Source organism: Cetorhinus maximus, chromosome 12 (genome assembly GCF_964194155.1).
Source record: "Cetorhinus maximus chromosome 12, sCetMax3.hap1.1, whole genome shotgun sequence".
In the NCBI taxonomy this organism is placed as follows: Eukaryota; Metazoa; Chordata; class Chondrichthyes; order Lamniformes; family Cetorhinidae; genus Cetorhinus; species Cetorhinus maximus.
The window spans coordinates 97327397-97343279 of NC_135890.1; the positions used below are offsets into that span (position 1 = coordinate 97327397).

Here is a 15883-nt window from a genome sequence, read left to right on the forward strand (position 1 = left end):
AACCCTTCATAATTTTAAAACCTCAAATCTCTTCTTTGCTCAAATGGAATGAGCCCCAATATCTCAAGCCTCGATAACTACTTTCATCGCAGACATCATTCTGGTGAATCTACATTATATATGCTCTATAGCTTTGCCAGCTTGTGGTGTCCAAAACGGCACACAGCACTCTTAACTGTGGCCTGACCAATGTTTGTACAGATTTACAATACTTCTTCCTCTTGTACTCTTTGCCCCATCATAAAATTCAAAATGCAGTTATCCTAGTTCGCAACTATTTCTGCCTAGACTTAAACTTTCAGATTATTGAATAGGAATTCTAGGATCTCTACTCATCCATGCTACTCAATGAATTCCTGTTCCTTGTTTCACTTCCCTGTGGATATCACTTCTCTCATCCTTTTTAAATTGTTTCTGGCATGTCAGCCATTCTGGAGTCTTTTATAATCCTCCTCCTTGCTGAAGACACAAAAGATTGTGTTTCATATGACCAAGTCTAAATCATCCCTATATATTAAAGAACAAACATGTACCCAGAAGTGATCACTGGAATCCAAGCAACATTCATTTAACGCAGCTTGGTTTCCTATCCAACAGCCATTCCATGCTACTTACTACATTTTCTCTTGTACTATATGTCTGAATTTTTTTTTTTAAAAGCCTCTTCTCAGACACATTCTGAAAATCCATATACACTGCACCTACTATATTTTCTTTATCCAGTCATCTCTTCAAAAAGAGTCAAACATGACTTACCTTTTCCAAATCCATGCTGTCTGTTCTTGATCAACACATGCATTTCTAAATGCTCCTAATTTGATCTTGAATTATGGACATTAAGAGGTTACCCACAACTGACATTACTATCCAGTTACATGGTTTATCTTTCTTGAACAAACATTGGGTACTTTTCAGTCCCATGGTACAATTTACATATGAGGACCTAGTAACATTTCTACCTTATCTCATCTTTCTTTACAACCAATTCCATCCCCTTCTCTACATTCTCACTTCTACCACCATTCGAAATAACTGACAAAATATTTAATATCCCTCTCCTACATAGCTACATTCCACACAACTGAACTCTGTTTCATCACCAAGGCTTCCCAGGTGAAGACTTCTTTCAAAACTAGAAACTGGGGTCTCCTTCCAGAGGGAAGGGTAACATGGGTAAAAGACATTGATTAGAACTAGCTGGTGATACAAAATATTCTCAATGTGAATAAAACAGCTTCAAAGTGAAATGGTCAAAATGTGCGTTTGTAAGGCATGTTAGTACTAGGAGTATTGGTATCACCAGACAAACCAAATCATTACAGATCTGAAAGGTTACACAATACCTTAAGCGTCTAAATTATACTGATGGTTTCTATCTATTCTAACTTCATTCATCTCCTGGCAGCTAGTTTCTAATTTTTTTTAAGTACACAAACTTACAGCAAAGTGTTTGTCCCACAGGTAACAACTCGCATATTATACTGGGAATTTGTCTGGGAGAACTACAGGTACAAAACCAATCTGAGGCATAGACAAATGGATTAGCAACAATTTCAGTGAACTCTTCTGCATCCCTGCTTCTCCCCACTGGTGGTCACAGTGCCTTTAGCTGCTTAAATCCCACTGTCTGGAATTTCCTTCCTAAACCCTTCCATCTCTCTCAAAATCCTCCTTAAAGCCCACCTCTTTAAGCTTTTGAATCAATTCTCTGACTTGGTTTACATTTCCCTTATACCAAGTGAACACCTTGGGACATTTCCTACATCAAAAGTTCTACACAAATGCAAGTGTTTCATTGTAATCCTTTCTGAGCAGAGGAATAAGATTTTCTGACCTCCTGGATGATTGTACTTATTGTGTGACTCCAATACAGAAGGTACTCTTAGTTCTTAAGTCTTAAAGATTATAAAACCAGCGCTATTTTCTATTTTTTTTTGAAAAAAAGAGCATTTACATGCAGCAAACCTATTTGCAATAATCAAGTGTAAGTGACAACTGATATTATTCTGAACACTCATACATGTAACCTTATGAAATTTACTCAGCTGGATAATGAGGAATAAAGCTTGTTGCAATGACTCATGTACATCTAAACATTTACTGTGCCAACTCTCTTCAGTATACACAAGTGTACTTTAATATTGTTAGGCAGCTTTGTACCAATTTAAAGTTTTGGTCCCTATGAATGGTTTAATAGATAAAGATAGCCACTATATCCTACACAAAGTTAGTTTGCTGCATGTGCCTCAATTTAAGAGCAAAGAAAATTTGAGCTCCAACAGCTTTGAATTCAGTAAATGTAATTTCTGGGACTAAGTACTCAGTGGTAAATGGAGCAAAACATTGACATCTTCATTTCATATATAAATTTACAGTACAAGAGACGGTCATCTAACCTATCATGCCAGTGCTGGATTTTTGGGTCATACTCAGTCCCACATCCCTGCTTTTTGTCTGTAACCTATCCAACTCAGTTTTAAAATGATTTGTGGAATCAGCTTCCACCATATTTTCAGGTAGTTCTCTGCTTTTACAAACCTAAGTAAGCCATATGCTTTTTTTCAAACATCAACTTGCCCTGCCAGCTTTAAGGATTTGTACAAATGGACACCAAGTTGTGTCTACTTATTTACATTTACAGTATATTGTCTTACCATATTAGTCCTCCCAAAGTGCACTGCTTCACACTTCTCTGCTTGGAATCTTATCTGCCATACTGAATATCATTTTTCTGGTTAACTGATCAATAAAGACTTGCAACATTTTATAGCATACAACTGTTTATTATGTAATATTGCTGCCGCACAGCAGTTATGCCATATGAATGTATTCACTTTATATCACTAGTTAAATCAAGAATTTGGAGAGTTGTAATTTATATTTTGAAGGATTAAAATTATGCTTATTGAAAAATTCTAGATGTCTGTCAGCAACAACCATTTCATGAATGACATCAATCAGGCCTTTATGATGTCCAATATTTTTATTTGTCCATTTTCTTAAAAAAAGAATCAACATAATTTTTTGCCAAAATATGGAAAGCCAGCTAAATCCCTATTAAAGCTTGGCAATCAAACAGGTTCCAATTAACTATTTTGGTTCCATACAACTGAGAAAATTGTGTTAAACAGCAGAAAATGAATCCCAAATAAACGACAAATGGTTACATATAGTAGTATTCTTCTAATACCAGTTACAGGAGAGAAGAAATACCAACACTTTATTCTTAATACTAATATCGTTGTGCAAGCAGCATCAGATGATTATATACCTGTACCTGACATTACATGCAATGTGATGTGAGCAGTAACCAGGAGTGAGGGTACAGTTTTGAAATATAAACAGCAGGCTTACTTTATGTAACTTCTGTATTGACCACTATTTAAGCACCAAATATTAGATGCACATATGAGCCACATGAACACATTAAACAAGTGTATGAGTAGAAGCTCATGTAAATTATATTAGACCAAGCAGGTAATATTCACCTTTTTTAAAAACACTCTTCAGAATGACACCGTACTTTTATTATATCCAATCCCCAGTATAAAATCATACAAAACAAGGCAAAAACTTTGTACATCTTGCTGCACAGCATGTCTGTATGATGTTTCTCACTTGTTGCACGTATCATTTTAGTATTTGTGATGATATTAATGTCCTGGTGCTGATAGGCTCTTGTTCATGAACTGCTTCTTTATAAAGCATGTCCACCACTAGAAAGACAAAAACAAATAATTAAGCCAGGTACATCTACAGTCAGGAGTTATAAAACAAAAGCATATTTGTCATGAAATGACATGAAATAAGTTTAGAAAGTTTCAACCCATTTCCTGCATATGTATGTCCACAGCATGAAAAGAACAATCTTTTATTTAAAACCATAAAAGACAATAAAAATACTCTCACTGATGCAGTTGCTCTTCCAACAGTTAAGTCCAAGTGATGACAGGAAAAAACACTATCTTGCATCTTATTCATTTTATTCCAAAAATGGTACATCATGATCAGCACAAAATACATCAAAAAATCAAATAAATCTCAAAATCAGGAGCACCAACAATTGTTTCCCAATGGTATACGGAAGGTGTCAAACTCTCCAAACAAAATTACATATGGAATAGGAGTAAGCCATTTGACCCCTCGAGCCTGCTCTGCCATTCGATAGGGTCACAGCTGATCTGATTCTGGCCTTAACTCCAGAACCTTTGACTCCCTTTATAGATCAAAACTGTGTCAAACTCAGCCTTGAATATATTCGGTCCCCTAGCCTCCACTGCTCGTTGAGGTACAGAATTCCAAAGATTAATATCCCTCTGCGAGAAGAAATTCATCTCCATCTTAAACGGGAGAGACGTTATTTTGAAACTGTGTCCCATAGTTTTAGATCTCCCCCATGAAGGAAAACATCCTTGCAGCAACTACCATGCCAGGCCCCGAATCTTATGTTTCAATAAGATCACGGCTCATTCTTCTAAGCTTCTAGGAGTATAGTCCCAACCTGCTCAACTTTTTCTCATAAGACAACCTCTTCATCTTAGGAATCAACTTATTGAACCTTCTCTAAACTCTCCAATGCAAGTATATCTCTCTTTAAATAAGGAGACCACAACTGTATGCAGTCTTCTAGGTGTGGTCCCACCAATGTCCTGTACAGTTGTAGAATTTAACATTAGAAACAGAAATACAACATTTATCTTGTACTTTTGTGATATTTAATAAAGTTAAAATGAAGAGAAATTATTTTCCTCAAATTTCCCAATGGGTCTTTTAGATCAACTCATGTATTAAAAACCCTGACTGACACACTACTTTAGAAACAGCTTAGTTTGAGTACTGCATGAATTCAGGAAACAGAAGTCTCCTGTTAAAAATAACCACAATCACCAGAGAAATCATTTACCATATCTTCTCACACAGTAACTACAAAAAAAATTCAAAGCAAGTCGACAAATATCTTTCAAGAAAAAGCTGAAAACCGAAGTAAATTTAAATTTTAGTGTAATTCTGTTGTTCAATTTAATAAACTGCTGCTGAGAGGGCAAATGGAGATACATGATGGTTACTTTCCTATGGTTAAGTTTTAATGGCAGCATACTTGGAAAAAAAAACCTAGGTGCTTATAAACTAGTTTGAATTTGGGAAGAACGGCAATATTATTAGATGACACCACAACCCAGTCTAAAACTATCGCCCTATTTTATTGCTTTCCTCCACTGGTGGGCATCATAGGACATGGTTTGTCTCATCAGCAAAGAATTAAATCACTATGATACTCGTATGCGTTTTAATTGACTGAACCACCCATTTTGGCACCTTCCTCTTGGGATAGCATGTAGAGGTAATTTTCCCAGTGGCATTTGACCAGCACAATGTCACTAATGGACCAGACAAAATAGAGCCCTGTATTATATTAACATAGTATTCCCAGAAAGGAGAAAACTATTGGTCCATCTAGCCTACTCCTACAAACCTCCCATCATTTCTCTTCTGGAACCCAGTCCCATATCCCTTTTCCTTTAGGATTCCATCCAGTCCTTTTAAACCAGTATCTGTGGTTAAATTTTTTGTTGAAGTTATTAATCTTTTTGTAAGAAGAACTATAAATGATAATTTAAAGCCAATACTACAGCTACTTACCTTGCTGGGCTTGTCAGTCTGCTGATCAAACACCTTTTCACAAAGTCTCAATCCAGTCTCTTGCCTGATTTGCTGCAAATAACCCCTCATCATCTCTGAAAAGGTAACCAGAATTTATATAATCATGAACAATTAATTCTCAGGGCATACATTATAAATGATATCCAACAGCCAAATCTCAATGTGAAATATGATAATTAGACATCTCACCTTCGTTTAAGACAAAACAATTAAAATTCATGAGTCCTCCAAAAGTTAGATGCAAGAATTTGTTTTATGCAAAATTAGGTTACATGCAAGGACATACACTCAATCCACAAAATATAAGCTCACTTATATTTTGTGCAAAAAAGGGTGGAATAACACATTGGACTACCAACGTATGTACCATGCAGTGGAGAGACTCTGGTTTAATTTCCCTCAAAAATATTGAGCGCCCAACCTTAGTCACACAGTGAACAGATAAGTTTCCCCAAAGGATTGAGGAAAGATTACAAGAAGAGTTGTTACAAACCCCACTCCTACATCTCACTGGCCAGCTTCAGAGCATTTCTGGCAAATTCCTAGAAGCAAAGGGGGAACCTTATTCTCAGAGATAGTGCACAACTTGAAGTGATCAAGCGCATGAATCAGGAAATTAAAGGAAGATTCCCAACCTCAAACAAAAATCTAAATTTTAATTTCAATGTCTTTAGTATTTTGGAATCAATGTGGAATTAAGCTTAATTAGCGTTTGTGACTGAGGCATTCTGCAACTTCTGTTTTTAAAACAAAATATAAGTAGTAAAATACTCTGCCTAGATATATATGTTTTTCTGTCCTTTAATAATCAACTTTATTAATTCTAGTAGTGCTGCTTCCTCATACCATCTTCCTGCTTGTGTCCAGGCTTTGCATACATGGCATTGAGGGGAAAGCCTGGCTCTCCAGGAATGGGAAAGTTAGTTATCCCCAAGGTGTACATTTCCTTCTCTCCTTGATTTTTGGAGTTGCACTGTGTAAAATAAAAACAACCAAAATGAAAAAAAGCTCACTCACATCCCAAAATAATGCTGAAGCATGCAAGTGCACACTATTTTATGAAACAGAACTGTCAAATAGCTCACAACTCACCGCGTGCAAAACAGCAGTAGCATTGTCAATGCTAATGAGTTCCTGGGTTTCTTCTATTTTTCTACTACATTTGTGACAACTTTTCATGCAACCGCTTAGCGTAACAGAAACATTCTAACCACCATTCCGTATGACTAAAATTACTTCCTCGCTCCAACTATGAAGCAAATTATTCAGATCACACATCTACTCAGTGGAACTGCTCAAGCGGCACTGCAAGTCTGGGGCTAGTCTGCCTGCCAACCTTCACAGCTGACAAAAGCAAGGCAAGAAAAAGTTAGTGTATCAGCATTTTTCCTTACCTTTTGTAATTTTTTGAGGCATTCAGTAATATAGAGGGTGATATAAATCAAGGTTCTGTCAGCCTCATTCTGCAAAAAAAACCTTGTTAGTTGAACATTCTGATATGCAGTATTAAAATGTTGGAGCATAGGAACAGGAGTTGGTCATTTCGCCCCATGAACTTGTTCCATTATTCAATTAGATCATGGCTTAACTCCATCTAACTATCTTGTTTATGCAACCCTTAATGCCCTGCCTAACAAAAAGAATCTATCAACCCCAATTTTATGTTTTCAATGGACCTAGCCTCAACAGCTTTTTGGTGGAAGAGAGTAGTGGAGTATTGTGAACAATCCGAATTTTTAAAAGAATTCCCATTAAAACATAAGCAGCAGCTGCTAGTAGTGCAAGTAAAAGGAGAAGTCCCAAGTATCTGTACTCATTTTAATATGAAAGTATCTAAGAACATGAAACAAAGTAATGTCCACTAGCTAAATCCTCAGGATGACTTATAAGAATTCTAAATATAAACAAAACTGAATAATTTTTTTTAAACAGCTTTACTTTTAAGAATAATTGAGATAGACACCCTCTAAGAAATGCATAAGAAATTACTAGCTTCACCATAATGTGGTTTTATATTGCTATACTTAACAGGCTTGTTATCCATGTTTCTTTTTGAAACATCTTTCTTGAGCCCCATACACTAGAGGGTAGGCAGAGAATCTGCTCTAAGCTTTGCGTCGATGCATCTCATGGATCAGTTAACAAGATGTGCCCAAGAATGTCCTATAGCAATCTCCCTCTGATCTTGCTGCTTCTTGGGACATTTTAGGATATCTGAACGTAGTGGTATGGCTGATATCAGCAACTGACTATCAGGTGCAAACCCATATCCCACTATTTTGTGCCAAAGTGATCTCACTGTTATACTCTCTACAATGTATCACTCTCTTCAATACATACCATATATGACACATTATCCAGTTTTTTTTTAAAGTTTCTTCAAGATTGACAAAAATCAAAAACCAAAAGCTTACCTTTATTTCATAGTTTTTGAAGAAAACATTTGCCTTAAAATAGTAGATTGCTTCATCGATGACATCAGAGTCTTTGGCTGGAAGAGATAACCCTTGGTAATCAAATCATATATTTAAATCCTTAAAACACAGTAACAACTTAACATCCCAATTTTGTCCTCTCCAATCAATACTTGACCAGTCCATGAAAACATTGCAATTGCCAATTAGCTCTCTCTTCCAAAGGCAACCAGATTTCAATGAAAAAAAACTTGTCCTCTTGGAGAATTCTCAGGCTGAGCATTTACATAAAACTAGGAATTGTAGTCTGGTCTCTGTAGCTGAACTACCCTGAGAAAACTGATGCTTTTCTTGTGCTACTAACTGCTGCAAACTGCTCAATTTTACCACATACTACATTTGATTGAGAATGTGAAATAACATCCAGAGGTCTATACAACCACTCCTTGGTTTCCCACCAAGTGAATGGTGCAAAAACACAACCCCTTAAAGCTAGTTTCATCCCCTCAGATATGACTACCGCTTATCTTCCAAGTGACACTCGAAATTATAATTGCAGGAGTTGAGGCCACAATCAGATCAGTCATGATCTTACTGAATGGCGGAGCAGGCTCGAGTGGCCAAATGGCCTACTCCTGCTCCTAATTTGTACGTTCGTATGTAAGCAACCTACATCCAGACCTCTGCTAACAGTACTCTTGAACATAGTTCAAGGCCAAAAAGAGTATCAAAAGTTGAGTTGTTTTACAGTTTCTCAAAAATATCACAAACTGTTGAACTCCACATCTCTCCAGAGAACCCAGCTGAGATTCACCGTGGGAGGTGCATGCACTGTACTAGAGTTGCTGAATGGAAATTTGTATGATATTCAATATATTAGCCACTAGTCACATGTGGCTAATTAGGAATCCAGTTGTGACTAACTATTTCTGATAAGCAAATAAAAAATTGAGTGATAGACACTGTCATTGGGCATGGGATCTCGATACTCTTGACCACACAGCACAACCACTTTAACCTTTGTGCATTTGTTGTTAAAAATCACAAAAAGAGCAGAGTGTATTTTGTTTTTGTCCTTTATTACCTCAGTTACTGAATGGTGGTAGATATGATAAATATACCCAGGTAAAGTACATTTCCCTGTGCTGTGTGTTAGATGTTTTATGCATATGGCTAAATCGGTGTCACTGTAGCCACTTCTGTGGCTAGTCAGGAATTTCTATCATGACAACACTGCTCTAGGGATTCAGGTCAATTTGTAAACTTATGAGCATCACTTAGCTTCCTAGCACCAAGATTTTCTTGAAAAATCAATCTATGACTGTTAACAGGTTTAAACTACGAAACTAATATTCATGCTGCTTGTGCATAACAGTATAAATGGATACAAATATTGTATAGCTTTATAAAAAAAAAAAATCTCAAAACTTACTTTCTTTGGGAGCTGGTCCTTTAAATTGGGTTCGAAGTGGCAATAGTGCCATGTTTCCAATCAGTTTGACATCACTGTCCATGAGGGTGGAATGATAAGCCTGGGAGGGAGAAATAAAGTACAATTAGAAGAGCTTCTCCCCCCCTTCCCCTTCCTATTCTCCCCCACCCCTCTTCCCTTTCTATTATTCGGTCTGAAGTGGAATGAATGTTCATGTTAAAACATGAATTAAGACTTTTTTCTTTGTAGATGGTTAAGGTCAGCACTTCAGACCATAACTTCCAGTGAAATGAAGGATGTTTAGTGAAGGTCACCATTGTAGAGCTGAAATTATTCGTTTCATTAGGGTTAAAGGTGGTTATCCATATAGTCCCCCAGTTAGTTTCTGATTGAAAAGTGAAAAGGAAGGTGTAATTTTGGTGTAATTTGGTGTAGTTTTGGGTGTAATTTGGTGTATTTTGGGTGTAATTTGGTATATTTTGGGTGTAATTTGCTGTAGTTTTGGTGTATTTTGGGTGTAATTTGGTATATTTTGGGTGTAAATTTGGTGTATTTTGGGTGTAAATTTGGTGTATTTTGGTGTAATTTGGTGTAGTTTTGGGTGTAATTTGGTGTATTTTGGGTGTAAATTTGGTATATTTTGGGTGTAAATTTGGTATATTTTGGGTGTAAATTTGGTGTATTTTGGGTGTAATTTGCTGTAGTTTTGGTGTATTTTGGGTGTAATTTGGTGTATTTTGGTGTAGGCCTAACTGGCCTACTTCCTGATTTCTCACACAGCAGCCAGTTACCAGCTCCCTCCCGGGGAATAACCCCCGTATAGCGGGAGTTAAACCCCTCCGGCACGGGGGGGGCGGGGGAGTGTGAGGGAGGGAGGGAGGGTGCGGGGGTGGGGGTAACCATTCCGCAAACTCACCGGCATTGTAGAAACGGCCGCGGAGCGAGTTCTGAAGATAAACCCGAGTCTGTCAGTCTCAGCGCTTCCGCCTGTCCCACCCTGTCGGCCACGAGCACGGCGCGGGGGCGAGCACGGCGTGGGGGAGCGGGGGCGAGCACGGCGTGGGGGAGCGGGGGCGAGCGCGAGGGCGAGCACGGCGTGGGGGAGCGGGGGCGAGCACGGCGAGAGCGGCGTCGGAGAGCGGGGGCGAGCGCGGCGAGAGAGCCGGGGTGAGCACGGCGTCGGAGAGCGGGGGCGAGCGCGGGGAGAGGGAGCGCGAGCGCGGCGACGCCGGTACCACGTGACACAATTGCCCTGCAGCTGAGCAGGAGGTGGAGGATGAGGGTGAGATGAGGGTGAGGGGGGGAGGTGGATGAGGGAGGGTGAGGGGGGGAGTGGGTGAGGGGGGGAGTGGGTGAGGGGGGTGAGGGGGGGAGTGGGTGAGGGGGGGGAGTGGGTGAGGGGGGGGAGTGGGTGAGGGGGGGGAGTGGGTGAGGGGGGGAGTGGGTGAGGGGTGGTGAGTGGGTGAGGGGGTGAGTGGGGTGAGTGGGTGAGGGGGGTGAGTGGGTGAGGGGGGTAGGTAGGTAGGTGGGTGAGGGGGGGGAGTGGGTGAGGGGGGTGAGTGGGTGAGGGGGGGAGTGGGTGAGGGGTGGTGAGTGGGTGAGGGGGGGAGTGGGTGAGGGGGGTGAGTGGGTGAGGGGGTGAGTGGGTGAGGGGGTGAGTGGGTGAGGGGGTGAGTGGGTGAGGGGGGTAGGTAGGTAGGTGGGTGAGGGGGGGGAGTGGGTGAGGGGGGGGAGTGGGTGAGGGGGGGAGTGGGTGAGGGGGGGGAGTGGGTGAGGGGGGGGAGTGGGTGAGGGGGGGAGTGGGTGAGGGGGGGAGTGGGTGAGGGGGGGGAGTGGGTGAGGGGGGGAGTGGGTGAGGGGGTGAGTGGGTGAGGGGGGTGAGTGGGTGAGGGGGTGAGGGGGTGAGTGGGTGAGGGGGGTAGGTAGGTAGGTGGGTGAGGGGGGGGAGTGGGTGAGGGGGGGGAGTGGGTGAGGGGGGGAGTATGGAGGGAGGGAGGGCAGATGGTCTCTGCATTGTGTTGTATATGGAGGGTAGGGTTATAACTGGCACAGCCTGATTATGGGCGCTGCGCTGTAGGAAGGACAGGGAAGGCATTTCGGAGAGGGCACAGGAAAGGTTCAGGTGAATGGCTCCAGGGATGAGGAACTTCAGCTCCATAGGTGGACCAGAGGTGATGGTGGAGGTGATGGTGATCTGGTTGTTATCTTCTAAAATTCTCCAGGTTCTGGAACAGTCCCGGCAGATTGGAAGGTGGCAAATTGCAACCCCACTATTTAAAAAAAGGAGGGACGGAGAAAACGGGGGGATTACAGACCAGTTAGCCTAACATCAGTAATACGGAAAATGCTAGAGTCTATTATAAACTGATAACTGAAGACTTAGAAAATATCAACGGGATTAGACAAAGTCAACATCACGTTTGACAAACCTACTGAAGTCTTTTTGAGGATGTACCTAGTAGAATAGATAAGGGAATAATAGAATTGATAAGGGAGAACCAGTGGATGTGGTGTATTTGGATTTTCAGAAGGCTTTTGAAATAGTCCCACATAAATTCTGAGGTAATTATCCAATTGCTTTTTAAAGCCATGATTGAATCCACCTCCATCACACTCTCAGGCAGTGCATTCCCGATCTTAAACAAAAACAGAATTACCTGGAAAAACTCAGCAGGTCTGGCAGCATCGGCGGAGAAGAAAAGAGTTGACGTTTCGAGTCCTCATGACTCTTTGTTTTGGATTTCCAGCATCCGCAGTAGTTTTTTGTTTTTATCATTCCTGATTTTAACCACTCACTCCATAAAAATGTTTTTCCTCCTGTTGCCTTTCTGTTCTTTTCCCATTCACTTTAAATCAGTCAAGTCTAGTTCTCAGCCCTTCTGCCACCAATGGGAATAGTTTCCCTATCAAGATTGTGTCTATATCCCTCATGATTTTGAACACCGCTATCAAATCTTCTCTTAGGCTTCTCTTTTCTAGAGAGAGCAACCCAGTTTCTCCAATCTGTCCATGTAACTGAAGACCCTCATCCCTGGAACCATTCTTGTAAATCTTTTCTGCACCCTCTCTAAAGCCTTCATAATTTTTATAAAGTGCAGTGCCCAGAATTTGGACACAATACTCCAGTTGAGGCTGAAGCAGAGTTTTATAGATTGATGGAAGTAGTAGTTATGATCTGAAATTGTTGAACTCAGTGTTGAGTCTGGAATGCTGTAATGATGACAACAAACAACAACCTGCATTTATACAGCACCTTTAACATCCCAAGGCACTTCACAAGAGTATTATCAAACAAAATTTCACACCGAGCCAATTGGATATAATGGGACAGATGACCAGAAACCTGGACAAAGAGTTAGGTTTTAAGAAGTGTCTTAAAGGAGGAAAGGTAGAGAGAGGCTTAAGGAGGGAATTCTAGAACTTAGGGCATATGCAACTGAAGGCACAATCATCAATGATTAAAATGGGGGCATGTGCAAGAGGCCAGAATTGGAGCCACAGTAATGGGGAGGGGCAAGGCCATGGAGGGATTTCAAAACAAGGATAAGAATTTCAAAATTGAGGTGTTGCTGGATCAGTGAGAATAGGGGTGATAGGTGAACGCGATGTTGTGAGTTAAGATAAGGGGATGAGCTCACGTTTATGTAGTGTGGGAGGTCGTAGGTCGGCCAGGAGAGCACTGGAATAGTTAAGTTCAATGCAGGGGTAACAAAGACAAGGATGAGAGGTTCAGTAGCAGATGAGTTAAGCACAGAATCAAGCAATGTTACAAATGTAGATGTAACTAGACTTAAAGTGATTAGGTGTATATGTGGTCTTTGACCTTATGTGGTCTTTGAAGTATAGCCCCTGCTGTATTGCAGGAAACACGGCAGCCAATCTGCGCACAGCAAGCCCCAGAATGGCAGAGCAGGCTTGAAGGGCCAAATGGCTTATTCTTGCTCCTAATTCGTATGTTCATAGAACAAGGGCTCACAGCCTCAGGATACAGGGTAGGCCATTTAGGACTGAGATGAGGAAAAATTTCTTCACTTAGAGGGTGGTGAACCTATGGAATTCTCTACCACAGAAGGCTGTGGAGGCCAAGTCACTGAATATATTCAAGAAGGAAATAGATAAGATTTCTAGACGCTAAAGGAGTCAAGGGGAATGGGGAGAGAGGAGTATGGTGTTGAGATAAAGGATCAGCCATGATCATATTGAGTGGCAGAGCAGGCTCGAATGGCCGAATAACCTACTCCCGCTCCTATTTTCTATGTTTCTAAACTGTTGTTTCTCCCTATCTTCTTCCCGTTGACAGAAAGGTCGAGAACTTGAGGGTGCTGATTTAAGGCAATTGGCAAAAGACCCAACAGCAACATGAGGGAAATCATTTTTATCCAGCAAGTGGTTAGGATTTGGAATGCACTTCCTGAGACTGTGGTGCAAGTTGATTCAATTGTGGCTTTCAAAAGAGAATTGGATAGTTATCTGAAGAGAAAAAATACAGGGTTGTAGGGAAAAGGTTGGGGAGTGGGACTAGCTGAGTTGCTCTTGCAGAGAGTTGGCAGGGACACAATGGGCTGAATGGTCTCCTTCTATGCTGTAACCATTCTATGATTCATAAAATCATTGCGGTCTTAACTCCACTTTCCTGCCTGTCCCCAAAACCCTTTACTCCGTTGCAGATCTAAAATCTGCCTAACTCAACGTTGAATATACTCAATCACCCAATCTCCACTGCTCACTGTGGAAGACAATTCCAAAGACTCATGACCCTCAGAGAAGAAATTCCTCATCATCTCTAAATCTTAAATGGGAGACCCCTTATTTTTAAACTTTGCCCCCTAGTTCTAGATTCCCCCACAAGGTGAAACATCCTCTAGAACCTTCAGCATCAACAGGTCAAGACCCCTCAGAATCTTGAATGTTTCAAATGGGTCACCTCTCATGGGGCGGGATGGTGTAGTGGTAATGTCAGTGGACTAGTAATGCAGAGTCCCAGGCTAATGCCCAGGGAACATGGGTTTAAATTCCACCATGGCAGATGGTGGAATTTAAATTCAATTAATGAAACCTAGTCTCAGTAACAGTGACCATGAAACTATCATCGATTGTTGTAAAAACCCATCAGGTTCACTAATGTCCTTTAGGGAAAGAAATCTGCCATCGTTACCTGGTCTAGGCTACATGTGACTCCAGACCCACAGCAATGTGGTTGACTCTTAACTGCCCTCTGAAATGGCTGAGCAAACCACTCAGTTCAAGGGCAATTAGGGATAGGCAACAAGTACTGGCCTTGCCATTGATACGTACATCCTGCGAAAGAATAAAGAAAAGTTTGATGGAGATATTCAAAATCATGATAGGTCTGGACAAAGTAGATAGGGAGAAACTGTTCCCACCTTGTGAAAGGATCGGGAATAAGGGGGCACAGATTTAAAGTAATTGGCAAAAGCAGCAAAAGTGCCATGAGAAAACACATTTTCATGCAAGTGGTTAAGAGTGGTGGAGGCAGGTTCAATCGAAGCATTCTGAAGGGAATTAGACTGTTATCTGAAAAGGAAGAATGTGCAGGGTTACAGGGGGAAGGCAGGAGAATGGCACTAAGTGAATTGTTCATTCAGAGAGCTGGTGCAGACACAATGGGCCAAATGGCCTCCTGTGCTATAAAAATTCTGAGATTCTATGACATTTATCTTAGGTTTTCAGAGCTATTTGGCAACAATGCTGGTAGTAATGTGGATTGTGACAAACAACTTACCTCTGCAACACTCCCTAGTTCCCTTTCTAGATCATTTGTTACCCATCTCCTCCTGTGTAAAAAACCTAGGCAAATAAAATACTGAGCGCTGTTGCAGCCTTTGTAGCATCATTTGTCACACCATTGCCCAATTCCACTTTCAGTGACCCCATTGCACCTTTGTTTTTCTTTTTCACTCTTTAATACAAGAGGCGTCCAAGGTTTTTCTGTCAGCAAACATTGGAAGAATGACCAGGCCCCCAAAATGCAGACTGTTCATGTGAAACACTGATAATCAGCATGTATGCCTCTAGGAAAATAGTTGTACTGAAAGGCTGCTTGCATCTATAGAATCTTACCCAGAAATGTATCTAACTGCTATGCAGGTTGTCATCATTTCAGTGTGCATATCATTTTAGTTCTGTTATACTGTAGAATAAGTACAGGGGCAGGGGAGTAATATCCTTTTGACAATGTCAGCTTTAATAAAATTTCATTATCAATATTTATCTCTGTCATTTGGATCAATAAGAATGTGGTGATATTTTTTTCCATCAACACTGATTTCAAGCAAATGGGCAAAAATATGTACTACAAACTGGGAAAATTGCTCATCGATACAGATTGATGGAGGGCTCCATAATCACATGTCAT

General features: G+C 40.8%; 1 protein-coding gene across 1 annotated transcript; it reads right to left on the minus strand.

Annotated features, from left to right (window-relative positions):
- Window positions 1-2964: 2964 nt before the first annotated feature.
- arpc3 (actin related protein 2/3 complex, subunit 3) lies at window positions 2965-10552 on the minus strand. The gene is made up of 7 exons (XM_078554176.1): window positions 10424-10552; window positions 9508-9607; window positions 8076-8152; window positions 7056-7124; window positions 6508-6634; window positions 5641-5735; window positions 2965-3716 (listed from the first exon to the last, which is right to left on the minus strand). The coding sequence occupies exons 1-7, from the start codon at window positions 10427-10429 to the stop codon at window positions 3654-3656; spliced, it is 537 nt and encodes a 178-aa protein (XP_078410302.1). The 5' UTR covers window positions 10430-10552; the 3' UTR covers window positions 2965-3653.
- Between the last annotated feature and the right edge of the window lie 5331 nt (window positions 10553-15883).